Source organism: Corvus hawaiiensis, chromosome 11 (genome assembly GCF_020740725.1).
Source record: "Corvus hawaiiensis isolate bCorHaw1 chromosome 11, bCorHaw1.pri.cur, whole genome shotgun sequence".
Taxonomy (NCBI): domain Eukaryota; kingdom Metazoa; phylum Chordata; class Aves; order Passeriformes; family Corvidae; genus Corvus; species Corvus hawaiiensis.
Window position 1 is genome coordinate 10,115,216 of NC_063223.1, and position 24,383 is coordinate 10,139,598.

At 43.7% G+C, this 24,383-nt stretch overlaps 1 protein-coding gene across 31 annotated transcripts in view; it reads left to right on the plus strand.

Moving 5' to 3' along the window:
* Positions 1–24,383, plus strand: part of CADPS (calcium dependent secretion activator) — a 210,941-nt gene that overhangs the window by 104,079 nt on the left and 82,479 nt on the right. For 18 of the 31 annotated variants that reach the window (XM_048315787.1, XM_048315790.1, XM_048315795.1 and 15 more), the window contains exons 10-13: positions 7,388–7,496; positions 8,568–8,780; positions 12,861–12,872; positions 19,902–20,038. In XM_048315787.1, coding sequence (XP_048171744.1) covers positions 7,388–7,496; positions 8,568–8,780; positions 12,861–12,872; positions 19,902–20,038 — 471 coding nt within the window. The remainder of the gene's footprint in view (positions 1–7,387; positions 7,497–8,567; positions 8,781–12,860; positions 12,873–19,901; positions 20,039–24,383) is intronic. The other 13 variants (XM_048315789.1, XM_048315811.1, XM_048315799.1 and 10 more) reach the window with 1 other exon arrangement.

The following is a 24,383-nucleotide window of genomic DNA, read 5'->3' on the forward strand; positions in this document are numbered from 1 at the left end:
GCCACAGAAGTGTGTGGCTCCAGTGTGAGTGATCCATCTTCACACCAACCTGAGGAAGTCACAGAGTCCTCTTGGGTCCATCTCTCTCTCCCTCCTCTCTGGACTCTCATGGTGTGTTGTCTCCAAGTGTGAGGAATAAAACTTTTGTTCAGGGTTTTCTATGAAAAGCAGCACAGAGATGCTGTGATGGAATAACACGGGATCCAACTGAGATCTTGTGACAACACAGATCCAAACTGATCAGGTCAGAGGGTAAAATCTTGCTGCTGATGAAACAGATGGCAGGTCTGCTGTAGAGGGTCAAAGTATAAGAACAGAGATGGTATAAACCAGGTGCACCGGACCCCACATTTGGAGCATGCTTGTGTGCTGTCTGTCCTGCGCTGGTAAGGGCAGCCAGGCTGTCCCTCTTCCACCTTAGACACCTGGTTTCTCTGATCCTAAATCACCTGGTGTAAGCTGATACCTTTGTTTTGTTTTGTGTTAATTATTGGTCCAAGTTCAGCTGTTTCAGTAGGAGCTAAATTGTATTCATTCTTCTTTTATCCATCATTGCTGGCTTCCATAGCATGAAACTATGGGGCAGATAAGAAAATCCATCCTTGGGGAGTAAAGGGGATTTATGATGTGTGGGACCTGTGTAAGTAGGAGGCTATTTGGAGAGACCCATTGAATAGCTAGTCCCATAACCAAGTATGATCAGCAGAGACAGTTTAAGTGCTCATTTTGTACTCCACATGGGGTCAAAATGGCCACGGAGAGGGGGGAGGTGGTGTAGAGCAGCCACGGGGCGTGCCTCTATCTGCCTTTCCCTTTTGGTAACATTGTGTACTGACCCTGTTCTTGGGCAGAGATTGAAGGATTGCTTTTCTCTGTATGTTTCCTTTATTATGTTCTGAAATGAAGTTAGGAGTGCAATGGCAGTCTGTGATCACCTGTAGAGCAACTGGTATTGCTTTTCCCTGAGAGACAATTCAGTCCTATTAGACCAAGTTCTCATCTTCTTTCCCTGTGAACAGGGATTCTCCAAAGCAAAGAGTAATTTTTCCTAACCTAATTTCTCCCATAAATAATTATATTGATACTCTTCTGTGCAAGGGTTTGCAGATTTGGACATGGATTCCCTTATCTCTCTCAGAGAGCCTTCTGGCCATTCAGTGTGGTTGCGGTTGCTTCTCTGGTTTTCAGCTGCTATATATTCTTCAGCTTGCTGTGGAATTGAAGCTCTCAGAGTTATTCCATGTTTTCTCATGTTACTAGGTCTGTATTCGTCAGTTGGCATATCAGAGCAGAATTTGGCCAGAAAAGCAATTCATTTGAATAAGATGAGCAGACTTTTGCCCCCAGAGAGTCTCTGTAGCCCACCTCAGAAATTCCAGCTGCCACTGCAGCTTCTCTGTTACGTTACCGTTTGCTCAACATTTGGTGCAATGTAAAGTGTTCTGCTGTACATCAAATATAAACAAGAAACACTCTCTATGCAGTCCCTCAGATGTAGTTTGAGCATATTGAACATGTCAGCAGGCAATAAAGATGGAATAAAAATACTTTGCTGTCCGTATGTTTGTCATTTGCTTTTCATGCAACGCAAAGGATGGGTGCTGGTACAAACAGGGATTGGCAGTAAAGGTGTTGATGTCCAGGGTGCTCTGAACTCGGCTAAACCACAAGCAGACAATAACACCTGCAGGAAGGTGAGCTGGCTCTTGTTACAGAGAATGGACAAGGAGCAGCCCCTCTTTCAGGAGCTCCATCCATACCAGGCTCTTGCCTGCACCAGAGCTGAGAGATAGAGGCCAAAGCATAAAGTCCATTTGGGATATAGTGGTCTGGTCAGTCCATGACACTGCCAGGAGGTCAAGGATCTTTGCAGGAATAACTAAACATTTCCTTTCTGATCCCTTGTCTCTGTCCTTTACCTGTAGCATCTTCTATTGCAGCTCTGTCTCCTCTCCTGTTGCTTGCAGAATAACCTCCTCCTCGTGGTCTTGTGCTCTCTCCTGCCCCTCTTTCCCCATTTCAGATGGACACAGCCCTGGTTCCTTCAGTGCTATAGGGTGGTACCACTCTGCCTTCTGGTACCAGTGGTTAAGAAATTAGTGATAATAAATACTCAAACTCTTCATAACTATTTAAATAAGGCACAAAGGTGCCAAACTGCGTGGGTGGCACCAAGGAGGAAGGTGTTGATGGCAGTTTGTCTCTTTTGTGTCAGTGATGCCTTGCCGCCATGAATGGAGGCTTTGCATGCGTATGGAGAAAAACCAGCTCTGCTGGGAGCGCTTCCACTGCTACTTGGCTTGCGTAAGCCCTGGAGAGAAGAGGAAAGGAGCAATAACTGCCTTGTAATTTGGGTGGAATAATCTCTCGCACCTTCTGTGTCTGTGTAACTGCAAGGGTTATACAGGAGTGATTTGTTTGGGTGTAGTGGGTGCGAGCAGTTCCTTTGTATCATTTCTAGACCTGAGCCTCAACTCTGCAGCACCTGCCTTGCTGGGTGGACTTGGCTCAACCCCTCGGGGAAGGTTTATGGCATGACATGGCTGGCAGAGCCAGTGTGTGTGCTCCTGTCCAACACCGATCCATGCATTAAGAGGGGTTAGTTTTCCCTTCCAAATGAATCACAGTCCTCTCTGTACACTGCCCACCCTTCTCATAGACACCCTTTGAGATGAGCAGCAGAAGAGCAGAATACTGATTAGATGTAAATTACATGGCAGAGACTCGTTACTTGCCTAATTTTAAATCCTGAGATATGCAGTGTGAAAATGATGGCAGAATATGGCCCTGAGCTTGGATGGAAATGGTCCGCAGCATCACAAGCGAGGAAAATGCTTCATAAAGGCGGCAGTAATGCCGGTGGCAGTGGTAAGCAAAAGCAACTGAGCTATTTAGGGCAAAGTTCTCTGTGACTGGTTAGGAAAGAAAATGTACATCCATTGCAGATGCTGTGTTTCCTAAGTTGCTGTATCAGCTCCTTGAGCACAGCGCACAAATTTCAGCCAGTTTGCCAATTAGACCCTCATGCAAAAGCTGGGATTTTTGATAGCTGACAGAGCTTGTATTAATTCTTTGCAAGGTCTAATGTGCTGTACTGGCAATAACACTATGGTTGGTTCTGGTGGATTTGCTGGCTTTGCAATAGGAAATTTCTTATAATGATTCTTAAGGGCAAGTGAATTAATTACTCTGAGATTTCAGACTGAATCTGTTCGTCTCTTGTCATAACCCCATTTATGTGCTCTGGCAGCATATGGGAAGTAACACTCCATGGTACCTGGATGACATGTCTGCTGAGTAGCTTGAAGCAGTTTTCAGCTGATTGTGTCTGATGGTGTTTGCAGCATGTTGTTGGAACCAGATCAACTCTCTGCAGATTAAAACCAGTTGCAGGGTCTATGCCTGGATCTATTGTTTTAGTGACAGACTCCCTAAACTCAGTGTAATTTAGACTAACAGTGACAGTTCCTGCTTTTGCAAAACTCAGCTGACTCTGGATAAAATAAAATTAAGTAAGTGTTCAGTAACTCTGAATATCACACAGAATTTGAAAATAATTCAGCAGAATTGCAGTGTGGTACACCAGCAGTCCTAGACTGTGGTCTTCAAGCCGAGGTGAATGACCCGTAGCTGGTCCTCATAATCATATTAAATCATGTTTTCTCTTAGACCCTTGCTGAGAACTAGGCATAGGTGGTGATTCTTGCGAAATCTGGAGTGTGATGGTACATACAAAATGTCTGGAAACTGCTGGTTAAACTGATGCCACAGCCTGTTATGCCTGGCTGCAGTAGGTCCTACATATCCTGTCCATACTCACACAGGATGAATTCCGACCACACTGCCCTGCCCGGGAGAGCACACACACCTGCTCGAAGAGAGAAGCTGGGACAACTGTTATGTGCAGCTTTTAGCACTGAATGGATATGCTGAGATGTGAAAACTATTGTTTTCACATTTTTTTCTTTAAGCCAGATCATTTCCTCTGCTCATTTGTGTCAGGAAAGGGCTTGGGAGGCAACATATAGCTGCAACCAGAGGACAAGTCTCCCATCAAAGTGGAAAGCTGTATTACAGCTGGCAGTATCTTTGCACGGTTTCTCTCCCTTGGGACAAGATGCATGCTGTTAATCTAGGAAAGGTCCATTTAAGAATTTAACCCAAGTAGGGCAGTGTTGTGTCAACAGTAAAAAAGGGGGAGCAAATGACTTAGCTCAGAGTGTGAGGAATGACAATTAACTGGTTTGATCAGGATCCTGGGGAAAGCAGTGCTTCACTGGAGCTGGAGTCTCTGGTGGAAAAACAAGGACAAAGTCAGGACTGGTTAATGCATATCTGCTGTATTTATTAATCAGTTGGATTATATAGCTGGTGACAGAGTATGGTCAAGTGCCAAGAAAGTCAGATTTAATTTAGCAGCCTGGGAATAGTGAACTTTGCCGTTTGTCTCCTGCTGTCTGCTTCCCCTTTCCTGAATTTCTTTGTCTTTTTCCCCACTTTTTTCCCCTTGTGTTCTTTTATCTCAAATTATTTCTCGAAGTGTTTTCCCTTTCTTGTAATGAACCAGCCAGGGCTGCCTCAGATTAGTTCCCTTCTTTTACTTTCTCTCAGTTCAGCTTCCGTAGATGCTCCATTCCTGGCTGTCATCAAGTCCCTGGATGAAATCCCAGCTGCTTTGAGAGTTTGTCCCTCACTGGGCAGAGATTTCTCCTCTGTCTTCCTTCAGTTTCCTCTCTGTATCTGTGTTTTTTCCAATTACTCAAACCATTCATCTTGCCCATCCCATCTGCTTGCTCACTCTCATACTCAGCTATGGTTCAGTGTGAACTCAGCAGGCTGTAAGATTAATTTCTGCTATTAACTGTTTCACTTGTCTGGCCACTTCTGAGCTTTACAGAAAGCAGGCTCTGTAAAGCATAATATTTTAGAGGACTGATGAAAGGCAAATGCAATCTCCTCTTGACCCTACAGTGCTGTTCAGCAGCAAAGCACAACTGTGACATACTGAGCTTTCTAGAATGTCATTTTCTTGGGCTTGGCTTTACCACTGCTTGTAAATGAAAGGAGCCACATTGCACTGGTAGCCATGGCACCAGCTTCTCTCTGACCCCAAGCAGTAAAAGCTCTAGGCAGCAGGATAGGGCACACAGGCTGGTTTGCCAGTCCTTGAAGTCAGTAGCTTGAGTTGTTTAGGTGCAGACACTCTGGATGGCACAGTTGGCACCTCTTCCAGAGGCCATCAGTAGCTTTGTCCTCTCTCCAACCTGATACTTGCTTGCTCCTGCCAGCAAGCTTTGTGGCATTCCTGAGCTTGGGCTTCTCCTTTGAGCTGTGTAAGTAGTGAAGATGTGAACCTGGATGAGCTGTGGCTCACTGCATGTTATAGACCCACCCGTAAGTTTCTCTTAAAGATCTCTTCTGATAACAATGTAGAGCAGCTTCTTTCAAGGAAATCCTGTGCATCCTAACAGGAGAGACCAATTTGCTTTGCCTTTGTCCCAGGATGGCTCCACCAGAGCCTACTGTCTACACCTGTCTTTTATAACTTTTAACATGTGAAATACAAGCTCTGAAATGCCTTTTTCCGTATGTTACCACTGTGTTGCTATGGTTGTTTTATTGATAGGGCAGAAGAATATTTTCTGGGTCCAAAGAGGAGTGGAATTACTTGTATATGAGGAAGAGCCTGAAATTCAGACCTCATGTTCAGGGTCAGAGAACAAAAGCTGAACTACTGAATGAATTTACCTGTTGCTATAGACCATATAGGAGAAGCAAAAAAGCATTAGTGGTATTAAGGCTTTCAATAAATGTCAGCATAGGTTAGCTAGCTGACTCGTTTCAGGAACTGGATTTATCATGCAGTCCCTGAAGTTCAGGCTGTCTAACACAGAGAAATCAAATCCTTACCGCTCAGATGAGATCTCTAGGATTTTCCCATAAATAAAGCCAATTCCAGCGTTTCTCCAGGAGATGGCAGCAACATACTGCAAGTACCACTGAATGAACACCACAGGAGTCTGAATGTTGTGCTGTGGGGCACTGGGTTTTATATTCTTATTTTTAGATTTCTTCGTGTTAATCTTTTTAGGTTTTGTGTTGCCTATACAATGGCAAGCATGCAAAGTTCAGAGCAGGGAATATGCACTGGTGTGCTCCTGCTATTGGTCTGCTACTTGTCAATCTTTTGTCAGTGCTGGTGGTTTTAAGGAGGATGAAAGATGCTTAAAGCATTGCTTTTAGTCTTACTCCCACAAATGTGTTAATGATAGGGTTTATTCTTAGGTGGCTTTTGGAGCTGTTCCTGGAGAAAAGCTCAGTGCAGGCAGGGCTGCTGGAGCAGGCTGGCAGCGAGCAGAAGCCCATAGAGGGCAGCAATAAACCGAGCGGTGTCTGGGAGATGCTCTGCCAATAGACGGGGTCCTCCGACTTCAATAAATTACATTTTATTAGTGAGAGATGCCACCAAAATAAGTGCTGCATGTGTCTTTGTAGTTAAGTGATTTGGCTGGAGTTTGAAGGCAAAACCCCCCAGCCCAGCCATGCTCCCCTGTTTCAGGATCTCTCCCAACTTCCAAAAAATGACAAGCATGATTCATTGCCACCCACCAGAGTTTTAAAGTTTCCTCAAGAGGTCAAGAAAATGTCCAGACAAATAAAATTACGTCAGGCATCCAGGATGTGACACAACCTTAACAAAGTCATTTGAAATCATTTGACAGTAAATTTCCCTGTGAGTTCCTAGCCTGGGGCATGGAGAATCCTCTCCTCTCCTCCCTGACGAGCTCCTTGCCGACCATCCAGATCGCAGCACATTGAGTACGTGCAGGGTTTTGATGTGGCCTGATGGGCTCCTAAAGGCGATTTGGGAGCCTGGCAGAGCCCCCGCAGCTGAGTCGGCTTCCGTCAAGAGCTTGACATTGAATATGTCGTGTCATGCAGATGGTACCTCAGAGGAGTGAGAGCTGCCATTTACAGCACTGATGACAACAACTGCTGAGATCAGTGGGATCTTAAGATTGCTTTAATATGACTGGCACCTAGCAATTTAGCTCACATTGTTTGTGACAGAGTGTCACTCTTGCACTTGTCTGGGGATGAATGATAGAGGGTTTTAAGCCGTGGAGCTTCCGCTTTTGGAGGAAATTAAACCACTGTATGTACTGATGTGGAGAATTAGATGCGTGCTGCAGCTGGGTGTGCTAAGAGAGGGCTTTGTAAAAGCCTGGTAAAAAGTTTAGTCTGTCTCTAATGGGCAATGACCATCCAAATTACCCCAGCACCCCCAGTCCCTGCAAACACGCCGTCAGTGTGCGGCGTTTGTCAGCTCTTTGGATTGCCTTGTGGTGGTCACCCGGTGCCATCTTAGCTTTGTGATTTTCCTCAGGTTAGTCAATATACATTTGCTATGTGCAGCTACCGGGAGAAGAAAGCCGAACCTCAAGAGCTGCTGCAGCTTGACGGATACACCGTGGACTACACTGACCCTCAGCCAGGTACGGGGCTGGCGGCTCCCGTGGGTGCTGCGCTTACCACTCCCAAAGGGAGTCCTCTCTCTCCCTCTCCCTGCCTGCAGCTGAACTGTGATCAGCATTATTCTAAATATGTTTGTTTATACTGATCATTATCTATGCATGACTTTACTATAAATAGATCTAAGGAGCTGAGCTAGGAGTTGCACCAGAGGAGGGAAAGACTCATCTCTTCTGGGGAGCCCAAGTGAATTAGACACTTAAATCCCAATGAAATTTGACTGTGAGCTGAATTCTCAAATTGAGTAATGATCCCAACCTGTGCCTTCAGATTATATTCCCTAAATAAAAGGCTAGCAGCTATGCTTGTCTTTATTGTAGAAAATATTTATGGGACCAAGCCAACATATTTGTCTGCCCCGTTCTCTCTCATGGATGTCAGTGCATGGAAGGGGCAGGGACAGAAAGCCCCTGGCAGCTGGAGGTACCTGTTGGTGGTAAGACCCTTCTTCAAGTGGAGGAGCACCATTTTTCTTTTATTTCAATGGGGCAACATGCTGAGCATGGTGATCCTCACCATGCCCTGGGTAGTGGTATCCCCAGAGGAGATGAGAAAAGATACAGTAGGTTGGTTGTCAAGACCTTTATTCCAGTTTAACTCTTCTATCAGGGAGATGGGAAGATGGGTGCCAAATCAAGGCAAAGACAGAAATAAAGATATCACCCAAGGACCTTTTTCCGCAGTGTGAGCACTGATGCGTTCAGTCTAATGGGGAACCTCCCACTCAAAACCTATGTTTAATTGGGCTCCAGTGGTGCAACTCACATGGGACTTGCACAGATGGAGCTATAGGTGAGAGAAGCAATTAATCTGAGTGTGTTGGGGCATGTTTTAATAACTGGGCTGTAGGATGCTACCTGGGGACCTGTGGGCTGTCTTGCAGGTGAGTTAGGTGCAGGGGAGGGGACTGAGCTGAGAGCAGCATGGGACTGGGTGAAGAGACACCGGAGCCGTGGTGGGGTGGGAAGCCGGGGGAGATCTCCTGGCTGGCCTCAAAGTCTGTGAAACTGCATTGTCACTTCCTTTCCTGCCAGGTCTGGATGGTGGCAGAACATTCTTCAATGCTGTGAAGGAAGGAGACACGGTGATTTTTGCAAGTGACGATGAGCAGGACCGTATCCTGTGGGTCCAAGCCATGTACCGAGCCACTGGCCAGTCTCACAAACCTGTGCCGCCTACCCAAGTGCAAAAGCTAAATGCTAAAGGAGGAAATGTACCCCAGATAGACGCCCCAATCTCTCAATTTTGTAAGTAAATAAGTTCTCCTAGACAGCCGAAGTCTTTGATGGAAAGATTTTATACACTGATGTAAATCAATATTTGCGCACATGTTTCTGATTTCAAAACAAAATGTTTTTTCATTATCATAAAGCTTTTTTTTACATCAGTAGATCCGGAAGCAGTTAAACTGTGTGTTTGACACAATCAAACCCAAGAAACAAAATTCCTTGGGGAACTTGTCAATGGGTATTTTAAAGTGCAATACTTGATGGAGGAGAGAGACTGGGATCTGAGAGCCTGAGACCCACCTTGCTTTCCAAGACATGTGTTTTACCCCCGCACAATAAGTTGCACACCCAGATCAAAGTGATTCATTAGCACCATTAGCTGTCTATCAAATGCATCATGTGCTCAAAACTACAGGTGCAAATCTTACAAGTATGAAATGCACACACAAAAAGAGGTCTCCTGTTGAATATTCAACTGTAGGAAAACATATGGTATTTTTAACAGGTTGCTTTGCAGGCCAGTTAGATGTGAATTTAAAGCAATCATCTTTTAAGTCATAGCTATGCTGCATGTCCTATGCAGTTATACCCACTTTGCTTCATTTGAAATTTAGAGCAATTTCATTTGTCTTGCAAATGTAATTTGATTATAAACTACACAAATGCCTCTTCACTCATTTTCTTGAAGGTCTCAATCATCTGCAGCCCCTTTGTTATGTAACATACACCAGTTCTTGCTAGTTTTGGCAAAATTTAAGAATTATTTTATCATTAAATATAAGTAAAATAAGGAAAAGTAGTAAATACTAAAGAATTCTTCTGATTAAATCAGATTTTAACTTTTTTTTAATGGTCTCTGTAAAGCAGTTATGGAGTATATTGTTGTAAGGAACTCAGAATATCTGCCCTTTCCTTATCAATAGCATTTGTCCATCTTTTATATTTGTTTAACTTCTTCATGTCAGTATTTATAGAAAATAACAGTACAAGACATACAGCTGTATGACCAGTGGTGCAGCAGAAAACCTCTGCTTGCTGCTTTTTTATTTTTTTGTATCTTCAACATGCCTGCGTGTTTTGGCCTTCTTTCTGCCTTACATTGCTGCTGCTGCTGCAAGTGAAACGCAGTGTGATGCCGTGTGGTAGCCTATAGTCACTGTTTTCATTTCAATGATCCTCATCCTCTTCATTGCCCTTTGGGAGTGCAAGGTGTAAAGAACTGGGGTTGGGAAGGAAGGATGCCTCTCAGAAAGCCAAAATGGGAGGTGGGGATTGGCCTCTTGTACGTGGGACCTTTACTGGCTGTGATAAGCCTCTAGGCCTGGCTGAGTCATGCCGACCCAAGAGCATTCCCAGGGATTTATGTCCCTCTGCCCAGAATGTTTAATCAGAGAGTTCTTGGAAATAGCAGGCACAGATCCTTCTACTGCTGCTTTTTCACAGACTAAAAGCCTTCAAGCATAGCAAGGGTGAGCAACAGAGGGATTCTGCATGTTGCTCCCTCTCCTAACAAGTGATGCTGAAGGGTGCTCTTAGTTGTGGGGTTGGTGCCCAGAGGATGTACTCCTGCTCATCCCAGCATGATCCCTGCAGAGTAGAATGAGAGCAGAGAACATCAAACTGAGGAAACACCTTTCCCTCCAGTCTTCTCCTATCCCTGCAGACATCAAGCTTGGAGAATTTTTCTGCTGGGTAAATTCCTGATATTTACAGTTTTCGCTTCAACAGACCAATATGAAGGGTCAGGTGAAGTGTTGCTTTCCAAAACACATCATAGCAGCTGTTGCAAAATCTGTCAGGATTTTGAGGAGGAAAAGGGATTGCCCAGGGCAGTGGACACTTGGGTGTATGATTTCCTTGCACAGCCAAGCGCTGTGTGTGTGGGTGAGCTGAACCTCTCTGCATAGGGTATCTGGGGTGGAGAAGGGGCAGCTGGCTTATCCTAATCCTTGCCAGGGATCAGGGAAGTCAGTGACTGAGCCCAGGAGTCAATTCTGCATCTACACAGTCCAGCACATCCATCAGATCCCTGTGCTGCTTGTGGTCCTGCAGGCTCTATCAGCCTGACTGTGCTCAGAGCTAGAGAGATGCCACCGGCTTGACCTTGTTTTTGCATCTCACTTGCCAGGAGGCAGGGCTCCTTCATCCTTGCTTCTGGTGAAAACAGCCAAGATTTCACCCCCTGGGCCCTCCAGGGCATTTGAGGGAGTCAGGATCTGACCTCTGTTTCTCTCACTTGTTCTCATGCCAATACCAGCTCCAAATCTGGATCATTTTGCTTTTTATAACACCACCACCCTCTTTCCATCCACAATGTATTTTTCTGTAAGTCGCGCAGTGTCAGGCACCCCTTTTTGCTGCAAGCACTGGGAAACCCTCTTGGATATGTTGTGCCAAAGCCTGGAAGAGAGAAACTAGTTGGCTCATCAGTCCATCAGTGTGATGGCTTACTACTTGAGCATCTTCTGGGCTGGTGTGTTTTGTCCTTGGTTTTCCTTCCTCCTCCCCCTTTGGATCTAGATCCCTCTGACAGGTCTTTGTGCACGTTCTACAAGAGGAGGAGGGCAACGTGCCATAATACACCTTCATCTCAACAGGAAAGGCTGCTCATTTTTCATATTTCAACATCTATACATGGCAGTGCTCATTGCAAAAGTCATGGGGCACAGCAGTTAAATGATCTGAAGCAGCAGTGAGTCATGCATGCCACGCATGGGGAGTCTTAAATATACAAATACATATCTCAGCTCCTTCAGTCTTGAAATCCAAACATACCAAGTATTGCATTTTTAAAAGGGTCTAGGTTTGTTACTGGCTTTTTTTTTTTTTTTTTTTTTTTTTTGCTTGAATGTTTTGGTGTGGGGTTTGGGGCTTTTTTTTGCCTGCAGAAAGGTAAGGACTTCTGTGAGACATTTTATTCTTGTATGTTTATCTTTATACCTGTCTTTTTTTTTTTTTTTTTGTGCTTATTAGAGGCTATGGTGAATGAGGATGTGCAAAGAAGTAAATGTTAAGCCATTTGACGAGTAACTGTTGTTAGAGCTTCCGTGTTGTAACAGTCTGAGACGCCTCATGTGCATGCATGCACACACAGGGAAAATCCAGCCCTCCATGCCTGGCATGGAGCTGTCTGTTGCACAGAAAATTGGGAAGCAGATATCTTGCTGTTTGGGAAACTTGGGAGAAATAGTGAATTCCATTTGGTTCCCACATCTTTTGACTTAGTAAATATAAAGTTTGAGCGGCACTCAAATTCTCATCCACAGTTCAAAGGCAGCACTTTACTTTGAAGTAAACAGACAGCTCCGAGCCAGGGTGGAGTTTATTTTATTTGCAATTTAAGTACTGGAAAAAATAGATCCTGCTATTCATTAATTTTTGTATGACTTACAATTCCTTTTATGTGGGTGAACAATACCTGTTAGAGTGAAAAGTTTTGCTTTTTTTTTTTTGCTGCAATTTCAAAGAAAAACTCCATTTACGCAAAGCTGTGCTTTTCTCCAGTGTTCGCATTATAAAAGAAAAAACCCCAAACGGTTCTTGTTTAGTGTCGGAATCCTTCACAGTTTTATAGTCAATAATGCTGCCAATACATATTACACCTTTTGGCAATATTTAAGCTTCATAAAAGTGGTCACTTGTCTGAAAGCACCAATCTTTGTTCTGTGTTAGTGATGTATCGAAGAAAATTCCCAAACGTGCTCAACATTCTTTTTTGTTTCTTGGAGCCCTTTTTTTTAATGTGAAAGATTGGTCTGTACTTGTTTTACGTATCATTTGTGGTTATATGTAGTTTTTAATGTCTGTTTATATTTAATAACTGTTAATCACACCATATACAATGAGTTGGTTGTTTTGAGAATTTGTGATGATTTGTTTCCCCATAATAAGTAGCAAGGTTTATTGAGCTGCTTGAGAAATTTTCAGCTGTAAGTGGTTTTCTTTTTGGTTGGTTTGATTTTCTTTAGTTTCTTTTTCATTCTTTGCTTGAACCCAAGTATTTAGCTGCTAGGTTAGGGCTCCTGTCTGCTTTCCTGAGCCTTGTTGCTAGTCTTTATGTTATTCTGGTTTGTTCCTTCTTACCCTGCTAACTTCTAGCTGGACTCAAGGGTAAGTGCTTCCCTGTAGCTAGCACAGCTCAGATAATCAGACTAGATTATCTGACATACGCAATGTGCTTTTTTTTTTTTCTCTTAAATCTTTCTCATGTTTAGATTTTGTAGTACAAACTTTCCATGTTATTTTCCTGAATTGAGATTTGAAATGTAAGTTTCCATACTGAAATTGGGATGCATGTGATGTCTGCATAATTGCCTTCTCTCCCTGGCTTTCACATTGGCATCAAGTGATCCTCTTAGTAAAGCCAATCATTAACATTTCTATTTTTCATTCCAAGATGTAAATATTAATTAACATCACAATAAAACTGTAAATAATACCTTCTTTTGTTTCATGGAATTTACATCTAGTTGACTGCTTCCTGCCTGAAAACAGATCATTTTGCACTCTGACAATATCCTTTCTCTCCGTGCTGATGATTAGCTTGGTGCAGTGCACCAGAGTGCAGGGCAAACCATGGACACCTCAAAGCATAGAAAGGTAGGGCAGGAGACCCCAAGAGACCCAGAGAAGGTGCAGGACTCCAGAGGAGACCCCCAGAAACCCCTCTGCACATGACCTGTGAAAAGAGCTCTGAATCATCGAGGTTTGATAGTTCCCTCTCCCGTTAACTTGGTAGGGAATGATTCTAGCAGCAAGTGGCAGCTCTCTGGGTCACCCTGCATTTGGAGATGCTGGCCTGCTCTGACTTAAATGCATTTGTCATGGAGGGGTGCTGCTGTTCGCTAAAATTATAATAAATTATTGTTTTAGCCTGGGTCTCAGTCACCAGTCAAACCCATGCTAGTCAAAGAATAAGCCAAGGGAATTGTTATTTTACTTTTTCCCACTGGTATACCTACTTTGCAAAAGATAAAACTCCAGATTTGTGCTGTAAGAGAGCTTCTCCTTAGTTTGATCAGTCCTAAACACACCCAGTACAAATCCTTTTTTGGTGTTAAAATCTTCTGTAATATCTGGTGAGTGCCTGCTTTTTCCTTAGGAGGGAATAGCATCAGTGGGTCATGAGAGCTGGCAAATATGTATCCGGAGTATCTGAATGCAATTTTGAGAAGGAACAGGTGGTGTCATCCCTCTTGGCCATCAAACAAGACTCCTTTTTTTCCTTCCTCCTCCTTTTATTTCTTTTTCTTCTTTTTTCCTATGTGTATGTGTGCGTGTGTGTGTGTACAAATATCCCCTTGGGTAGCAGGCAGAATTCCTTCTCAGCAGACACTTTCTTTTTTCTTTCTTTATTTTGTTTTCTACATGTTTGGATTTCCAAAGAGAATTCTTATCAGACTTTACCACAAAAAAAAAAAAAAAAAAAACAAAAACCAACCCCAACCAAACCCACAAAAGCTTAATTTGAATGAAATACAGATTTTTGCCACTTTGAAAGAAAGAAAGAAAGAGTGGATGAATGAACGAATGAATGAGCCTGGGTTTGGCAACATTACATGTATTTGCACTACAATGCATTGCTATCTTATTAGATTATTAGTTTTGTGCTTTAATTGCTTTACTTTTTTTAGATAGTTAGAGATATCATGGGAACGCTGCTGTGTCTTCTGTATTGTCAACTTGCAGATGCTTCATTGCAGGAATGCAGAATTAAAAGTTAAATCAGTCTCACATAACTTGCATGAATTTAAAACTAGCCTGTAAATCTCTTCTACGTGCTTTAAGAAGCCTGGACCTCTAACTTATGAAATACAAATTCACATGTTTCTGCAGCCATCCAATTCAAAATATTCTTAAATAGTTACTTACAAAAACGCTGTGAAACAATGTTTTATATTATAAATAGCTGTTCTAAAACTGTGTTTTTAACTTGCCACACAAGGAATTATGTAAGTGCGTACTACAAATTCTTATTAATCTAACTACCAATCCTTAGATAACTTAGATTGCAATTCAGTGCCTCGTGTGTCTGGTGATTTACAGGAGCATTCATAATAATTTATTAAAATTCTAACTGAAGCAGAAAAGAATTTGTTTGAAGCAGGGGAAAAGCCATAAGCCACAGGAATAAACAGCCCATTAAATTTAAAACTATCTTCTAACATGCAATAATATGAAAGGTAGAAGAAAGAGCTCTTGGCTTTGCAGCTGAGAGGCAAATTGAGGCTCCTGCATGGAGCCACAGCTCCGCATGGGGAGAAGGTTTGGGGAGGAGGTTTACAGACCCCTGAGCACACACACGCAGAGGTGCAATGACAGTGCACAGTGAGGAAGGGACATGGTAAATCACCAGCTAGCACTGCCAGCAGCTCACTCATAATCCACCCAGCATTTGAATCCAGGTACAGGGATTTAGTGTTTCCCCCTCCAGAACACCAGTATTTGCTAGTGAAGTCTCTCGCTCCACACGGGCAAACCAAATGAGGTTTTCAGGCACTTCCCTGGGTATTTCTTTAACAAGGCACAGCCCAAATGTGTCTGTGAGCAGGAGGGGACCCCACTGCCCCTCAGGGCAGGCAGTGGGTTGTAGTGGGCACTCTGTGAGTCACCCGCCGCAGTGCATTGCTGGTCAGGCTGGAAAAGTTCTCCCGCTCTGCCCAGCCAGGCCATCGAAGACTTTTCTAGAAATATCTGTAAATGAATAGCTGCCATCAATCATTGTCATTCCTTTATTTCATGTCTCCTGATGAGGTTGACTAGTGTCATTGTTTGTTACTGTCCAAACCACATCTTCATTCTTGTAATGTCAAGCAGATATGACAAGCACACATTTTCCAGATGAGTAAGATACAAAGTCACCTTTTAATTTACAGTTGTTTGGGTTTTTGTTTGTTTGGTGGATTTTTATTGTTTTTTCAATAGGGAAATGTGTTGTAAAATTTACTGAATTTTCAGTTGCCTTTGGTACTAAACCAAAGTCACTCATTAATGAAAAAAAAATAAATCTATATTAAGAAATTCTTACAATAAAATGGCTACCTACAGCCTTTTATAACAAGAATTCTTTTATGGAGCTTGTCCCCCACTATTAACTTCACTGCTCTCAAAGCAAAATCTGCCAAGATTATTGCTGGAGCAAAAGAAACGCAGAGAGCAGGGAAATACATTTAAGAAAAAAAAAAAAGAATGAGAGATTTGACTGGTTTGTCTCTTCCTTTTTAAATAACAGATAGATAAAGATAAATACAGCCCTCAGAGAACCAAACAGTGGGATAGTCCTCTGGTTTGCATGATTCTTGTTATTGTTGAAATCTTTGTGTTCCTGACACTGGCAGATTTTTAAGACTCTCATTTCAAACACATGTAGGGAGGGCATGTGTGACAGGGGTCCAGTTAATGGAGTCAGCACAAAATGCAAACTGGATAAAAATGGACAAAATAAACCCAGCAGTATTCAAAAAAGGCAGTAATGTAGGGGACCAAGTGTGATATAAAAGGCCAGAGTCTGCAGTTTTGCAGAAGAAAGGTTTGTGGAGCCTGTGCTGGCCATGTCCATCCACTGGCAGCCTCCCTTCTGAGACCACCATCGAACACCTTTCAACTGCACTCGTGTGCAGCTTGTCTAAAATGTAACATGACTTTTGTGGGCCTGCAGCAGCATTTCAGCTGGGACCCCAAACAAAGAAACACCAGTAAGCTTGGCACGGCACCTTGGGAAGGGATTGCAAATTACTGGAGCATCATATAACTTTCTTCCTTTGGTTGCTCCTTCCTTTTTAGCTAGAATAACAGAGCAGGGTCAAAGAAGCAGCTGTATTTGACTGAAACAATTAATTTAAAGTACTTAAAAATTGGCTACACAGTTTGGGTGTGAATATTAGCCATTCTCATTTTGTGCTTTGTTTAAAATCAAACTGTATAGGCCATTTTGAAAGAAGGTGGATTATACATAGAACTTATTTCATATGCAGATGTTGGCATTATTTTAAATTGCAGATATTTGTCTGAAGCAGAGTAATAATATATTTAGATCTGTTTTTTTCTTTTTGTGTTGCCTATGAAGTTTAATGTTTTTTGTATCATTTGATTCATTAATTTCATTTTTAAAAGTGAGTCCACTGGAAAAATCAAAATACAAAAATAAGTTGCAAGGTGCATGGGGTGTTTATTTAGAATAATTAAGGGAAGGTGAGTTTAGCATAGAATTGACTTCTTTAACCTGCTCCTTATTATTTTTAAGAATTTTGGCCCAGAGAAGCATCTGGCCCAGAGCTGATATTTCATTTAAAAGGAATACACATTTGTATTACCATTCTCCACAGACATCTCCAGGTCACATCACGACAGCTGTGGGTGCTGATGTGCACCCACCCAGCCCTGCATCTCTGCTGGTGCAAAATGGTTTGGCCATGCAAGAGCTGTGGTCCTGGGCTATGCAGGGAGAGCTGCAGCTGCTCATCCTCCTCCCCATGGCAGAAATCCACATTTTAAATCACTGACTGAGCAGAAGTCATGTGCATCATGCTTTGCTGGCCACTTGAGCTCACCTAGTGCCATGTCTGATGTCTCTCTCTTCATGTGGTTGTTCTGAGGAGGAGAGATTTGGGGCAAAGGGGCTTTTGAGCAGGCACCCAACGGAAGACATGGCTTCAAAGTCATGAAAGTAAAATTGCCCCTGATTGTGGACAGTTGTGAAGGGCATTTAATCACTGTGTCTGTTCTCACACTTGGCAGGGAACTGTCTGTGCCTCTGCCTGGGGCAGGGAGATTGTAAAAAACCCAGCCAGACCCTCAGCTATGTGGAAGCCAGCAGCGCTTCAGTCGGTTCCCACCAGCAGAAGGTCTGCTCTGTGCCCACCTTGCTCACAGAATGTAATGTGGGGAAAAGCTTATTAGTGTGGAATAAAAAATACTAATTTCAAACATTCTTTCTAGCACATATGCTCAAAAAAGTTCACCAGCTAAAGGGCTAGAGGACTCTTCAAATTTCCAGCTGATTTACTCAGCTCTCAGAGCCTCGTTGGCTGAGCAGGAGGATTGACAGTGTATCAGGGCTCCTAATTGAAAAGTAATAAAATCTCTGAGCAAAGCTGGTAAATGAAGGCCTCCAGCCAATTTGTCAGCTTGCAGTCAACTCCGAGGAGCCGGGCAGAGCAGCAAGCCATTAAAAGTAGTCTGATAATAGCTGTTAAAATATTTTCTGGGCACTGGGGATGGAATGAAAACAGTACAGCCGAACTCTTCGGGAGTGAATGCAATCAAATCCATCTTGGCCCAAAGGGACAGAGACAATGGGGCAGAAAGCTGTCAAAACAGACAGGAGTCAGTCTGTGCTGCAGGCCCCAGGGCTGGGTGGGTTTCACATCCCATGCCCAGGGATGCTGGAGAGGTGCCATGGAGGTGATGCACTCCCCAGGGAGGTTGTTCCCATCCCCTGAGCCAGCCCTTGTGCTGACACCTCACTCAGCACCATTAGCCGCTTCTTCTGTCCTGGTGCTGAATGCACAGAGTTGCCAGCAGATGAGAGGATTTGGGTCCTGGAAGGGAGGCAGGGGTAGGGGGCAGCAGGACCCAGCACACAGAGCAAAACAGGGGAGCAGACCCTCAAAAATTAACCCTCTGTGGGAAAAACATCAGTGTTTATTCAGTGGGGTTATAATGAGGAAAGTTGCCAGCTACAGCTGAATTAAGTATTGCTAGCAGCTAATTGAAATGTTACATGTTTTAATTTGTCTGATTTCTTTCCAGTGGGTGATGTTATTTATACAGTTTGTATATAGATAACGACAGACTATACAGAAAATGTAAAGATTGCTACCCATGATCATTACTATGTGAGAGCACTGACACAAATGAGGTATTTGGAAAGATATGCCATCCTTCACAGCTAAATATTGAATAGAAAAACATATATAAAAGAACATTCTCACTCTCATTTAAAGCTTTTTTTTCTTTTTAATTAAGGATTTTTGGGGTTTTTTTTTCTGGTAAAGAGGGATTTTGTTTTAAAACAAATACAGTTACCATATACTCCTTGTGTGGAAAACTGCATTTTTGTGTCCTTTCAGCCACACTGTTTCAAGGCCACCCAGTTCCCCTAGGAGGCTATGAACAGGGGAAGGATTTAAATCCTATTTTCTTTGTCGAGGATTTGGCAAGAACCCATATAGTAGGAAGCTGAGCACAGACAAAACCTAGTGAAAGGTGTCCTTTAATTCCCCAGCCACTGCTAGAACAAAACCTGCTCCCAGTGAGGTCCTGGCTGGCCGCACCCAGGCTGGCTTGGCAGCTTCATTTCAACTGCTGAATTTGGTGTATTTTTAGTTAACCATGTTGAGATTAATTAATTAGCCCCTAGGAGTTAGTGCCCATAAACGTCACCCAAAGCAGAGAAGTGTGAATACGTTGAGGCTGTTAATTCACCCAAAAATGGCAGCTCGTAATCTAGGCAGAGGAAATTCAGTCTCTCCATTGGGATGACTGGCAGCTCTGGCGCACTGTCGGGTTACTGCCTCTGTGACAACAAACTACATATCAATTTAACTTCTTAGCAATGCTTAAAAGAGCATCTTTTTATTTCAGTGAGGTAGCATTTAAAGTTGCTGTTAGGAAAAAAAATTGCCGTGGGGAAGACAAACATTGGCATTTGGAGGAAGAACAATGTAACTGATGTGATACCTAGAAAAGCTAGTAAATGTAGAGAAAAAAAGCTGTAACTTCGTTAGAATGGCAGAATCTATTACAATTAACCACAACTATCTAAATAGGAGCTAATTTACTTATGTGAGCCAAAATTCTGTTAACTCATAGTCTATTGTAAGATGCAGAGTGAATTCTTGCGTTTGTGTTCTGGTTTTAAGTACAGAATAAATGCACTATAATGAGCAGTTGACAAGATGTTAATTCTAAAATCTTTTTGCCTAAATGCAATAATATAGTCCATAACTGATGCAAGTTGACAATGGGAGGTGAAGTGTACTGTACAGCCTGCAAAGAGAAAACTTAATGGCAATGGAGGGAAGAGGAGATACTTGGCTTTCATGCTTCATACTGTATATTTTTTTCTGTTGTATTTGTCAATTAAAATGTCTTATATCTCTCTAAATGGTGTCTTTCTCTATATGTATAAATGAACAGATGCAGATAGAGCTCAAAAGCATGGCATGGATGAATTTATCTCTTCCAATCCCTGTAACTTTGACCACGCTTCACTCTTTGAGATGGTTCAGCGCCTCACTTTGGACCACAGACTTAATGATTCCTATTCTTGTCTGGCAAGTATATTCTTTGGTCTCTAGTGATATAAACATCAAGCAGCAAAGTCAAACCTAGTGCGAGTGGGGGCTAATCCCCCTGTTGCTGAAGATTGACTTCTGTTTACACCAGGTTTGAATTTGGCCCAGACGTATTTTCTTATGAGAGGCTGCCTGCAGTGAACTGACTGCTGTTCTTCTCCAGTCTCACTGTCTTTATAATTTCTGTTTGCAATGTTTAAAATGTTTCTTCCTGCAAAGAAAAACTCCAGTGTGGGAGTGTGAAGTAGAGAGCAGTGTTTTGCAGCCTCCTGCACTGCCTTCCAGAGTCTTCAGGATGAAAGAACAGGGGAAAGATGACTGTCTGGTACCACCTCCCATGTCAATGGAGTCCCACCAGGAATAACTGTAGCCCAGCTTTGTGTCTCTTTATGAGCAGGGGTCCCAAGCAGGTAACAGATGGGACTGTGTGGATAACTGCAGTGCTGCTGCAGTCTGTCCATGCTCACATAGTTGCATGCCCATCCTGAGTACTCCCATGAGCAGCAGTTGCAGCTCTTTGCCCACTGTAGGACAGTGGCACTGAGCTGCTCCAGGACAGCTTGTAGCCTTTGGCTGGGGTGCAGTGCTTCAGGGCTCTTGTGCACTATAAGGGCTTAAATAACAAATAACCAATAACAATGCAACCTGAACAAATAATTTTTAGCATTTTCAATAAGGAGGATGAAGAGGCTCTTAACTTTTGAGAAAACAACATGATAAATCCTTTCTAGAGCATCCTGAAACAGAGGACATGGCATGGGACTGTTGCACAGGGTGGCACACTGGGGTGTCATGGTGGGCTCCTTCATCAGAAAGACCACACCAAGAGCCTTTGCCAGCTGTGCAGTCCCTGGAGCTCTCAAGTGCCTTGCTGTTAAAAGCAGCAGCCTGGGAACACAGCTGAGTAGTTGGCAAGGAGGCTGTTGGTCTCAAATCCTGCCCTCCACGTCCCTCTCCACCATGGTGCTCTTCTCACTGTCCTGCTCCTTGCACCACATACAAGGGCCAATCTCCTCTGAAGGACTGAAATCCAGTAAATGCCACTAGCAATAGTGAGTTGTCACCTACCTGAGGAGAGGCAGGGCTAGGAGGAACAGTTGTGGACATTCCCTGAGGTAAGAATGGGGTGGGGAAAGGCTGCACTTTAGCTGCAGATACCCAAGTGGTACAAGTAGGCTTGGTGGGAGCATTGTCAGACCTGCAGCAGGTTCCTCACTGGTTCCATCAAGGTCCTTGCTCTGGCAGGCAGTGACTTTGGCATGCAGCTTCTGCTCTCCACGCATGGCTGACCCTAGGAAGACCATCCCCATCCATGCATGTCTGAGAGGTTGGCTTGCTGCTGGTTTGTCTCTGTGCAGTCTTGGGCCTGGTGAGAGAGCTGTGGCCATTGAATTAATCTCATGGAGAGGTGTGAGGTCATCAGTGAAAATGATTAACAATGTTTTTCTTCAAGAAACCCACCAGCCGCACTTCTGCTTGTTATGGAGATGTTTAGGCCCTTGCTAGAAGCTACCAGAGCAGTGGAGCTCCCCTCAGCACCAAGACTCATCCTCTTCGGAGTGGAGCATCACCAATTAACCATCTTCTTTCAAATCACCCATTGCAGTGTTGGAAGGAACAGAATAATGGCCTGTGTTCACCTACGCTTGGTTTCACGTGCTTCTTTATTTACTTTACCATGGTTTTGTACTGATTATGGTATGCCCTCAAAAACTGCAAAAGCTCCCACTATTCTTGCTGTGTCTTTGGGATGTTGGTGATAGCACTGTGCTGAGTTGGCTGGAGGAGCTGTGAGCCCATGGTAAGCCTGCTCTGTCCACTGTGTGCCACTGGGCAATTCTTATTCCCTACAGGACATTCCATGCAAGGTCCCACAGAGTTTTGCCTTGTCACACCTCTTGTTTTCAAACATGGACATGGAGGTACCAGAGAAGACTTACCCTGGCATAACTCAGCATTGCCTCCTTTCCGTGGAACCAGGTTAAACAACACTATTGTGAGCCCAGTCGCAGACTAAGCCAGGCATCCCTAGGAAAACAAACAGCCTGGCTGACTCATCCCAGCCACGGCAGAAGTGATGTTTACTGTCAGAGAGCTCTGTGCTGGGGAGGGGGAAGAACAGTTTCTGCAGAGTTTACAGAGTGGTCTTGCCCATCATCCACAAAATTGATACTATTTCCTGGACTTTTGAGAAGAGTTTTCAGCTGTTCCAGCTTAGTATGGACTGCACACACATGTGGGTCTTCATTCTTTTCACTTGGATGTGTGTGTTGTTTCTGAAACTGCCCTCCAACTCTTCCCAAGACTTCCCCACCCACTGCCAGCATCCAGCTCACACAGCCATCTCTCTACTGGAGCTGTATTGCCCATGATGTGTCAGGATTCATGGAATTTGCATTATACAGCACAGCATGTACTGGGGAGAGATCTTCAGAGTACCCAGCCTAACTGAGATGATGTGAAAGAGTCAGGTTAAGACATCCATGAAACAGGCCGCCAAGATTAAGTTCTCTTGGATTTCCTATGATAAATGGGAAAATTCAGCTACTGAAATGTGAAGTTTCCCTCAAAAACTCTGGTTTTCTCAAAAGTTACTTTTGCCTTTAGAAAACTGGCCTATGTGTCACCAGCCCTGACCTTGCTTTTCCCAGCTCCAAAGCTCCCCTGGCATTCCCTGCTGGTGCTGGGACATGCCTCCTTATCAGAGCAGTTCAGCTTGTTGAACACAGTCAGTGGAGCTCCTTGTGCTCTGTGTCCTTCCTCCATTGTCCCTTCCAGGTTTCCTCATGTCATTGGAGACAATCTGTGAGGCCATGCTGAGCTGTACCTATCTGTGCTGGGGACAGACACCCCATGTGTCATCTCTGTCAGCTGCATTTGCCAGGCTGGCTGCGTGTCTGCTGGTTGGGCCAGGCAAATCTTCATCAAGAGCCAGGATCTGCCTGAAGATGTTGGGGATCTAAATACTGCCTTTCATCAAACCCTGGGGTTTTTTCTCGGGCTGTGGGGAGCAGCATTTACTGCTCCATTGGATCCCCGTTCAGCAGCGTTTCATTTCCTACCTCTGCCATACCAAGGAAGACCTCCTGGTCCTTCTGGGCTCTGGATCTGCTGCCTGTGCTCTCATGAGGTCTTGGGCTCATCACTGAACTTCTGAGCTCTGCTCACGCTTCCCCTCATTGCACCATGGCAGTGATTTTGAGTGTTGATCCCCATCCCTTCTGTTCTCCTGAGAACCAGCATATCCCAGACCCTGATTCAGGGGAGCAGTGTGGGATGTTCTAGATTACTGGGTTCAGCCTCTGCTTCCTTTGCCTCAGACTCTGATACCTGACTCCAATAATATCAGTACCAGCCTTCCCATCACTGTCGGTAGAGCCAAGATTTCACCCCATAGGGAGAAATGAGTTCTTTGTTTGTATTAGGTGAACATAACAATTTCAGCTGCACTTCTACCGCTGTATCCAAAAGCAGAACAGTCACGGTATCTCCATATTTTTACCATTCCCGATCGTGAAAGACTTATGTGAAGAGAGACAAGGGATGGTCCAAGGATGTAAGAAACAAGCAACATAAAGAACTTCAGAATCAAGCACAATACCACCAACCAAAAAGCAGACAAAAATACCATTAAAAGTGGAGAAGGCGAATATACTCCTCCCAAAAAATAGCCTTCCAGAGGGCCGTCCCATCTGCATTGTTCTGTGTCTTCATTTTGAAATGTGCACTTCTAGTGATCTCAGCACTGTAGCTACTCCCTATAGCTATCATTTTCCCCTCATTATTTTAATTCTTTTCTCAATCTGTTTTGGAGTTGGCCCAATAAGGATGAGCAAATCCTTCTCTATGTCTTTGAGCTCTTAATTGATATTTCTTCAACTCTTTTCAAAGCAGCTATTTTGGCATCTAGAAAAGATTTGGTGTCATCTGAGTGGTAGAAAATATATTTTAATCTTTCACAGCAGTGTTGTTTCTAAGATGTAGCATTTGGGGTAACAGATGGGGTGGCAAAGAAGTTGCCTATAGGGGCAGTGCTCTGCCTCAACTACTCTCTCGCCCGCTGCAGGAACTTTTCAATTAAATGATGAAAGATTTTGCAGCTTGATGCATTCCAGAGCTGCGTCTTAGCAATTGTTTAGCACCCAAATTTCCATGTAAATATTGACAATTTTGCAGCATTTTGAAAAGCAATCTACAAGATTATTCTTGTTCTCATTAGTGCCTTTCCCAAAGGCAGAGGCACGCTCCACTTTGGCTGTACCGGGACCTTCACCGGAGCTGTCTCCTTGCAGGGAAGGGCATCCTCCTTGGGAGTCCAGACGTT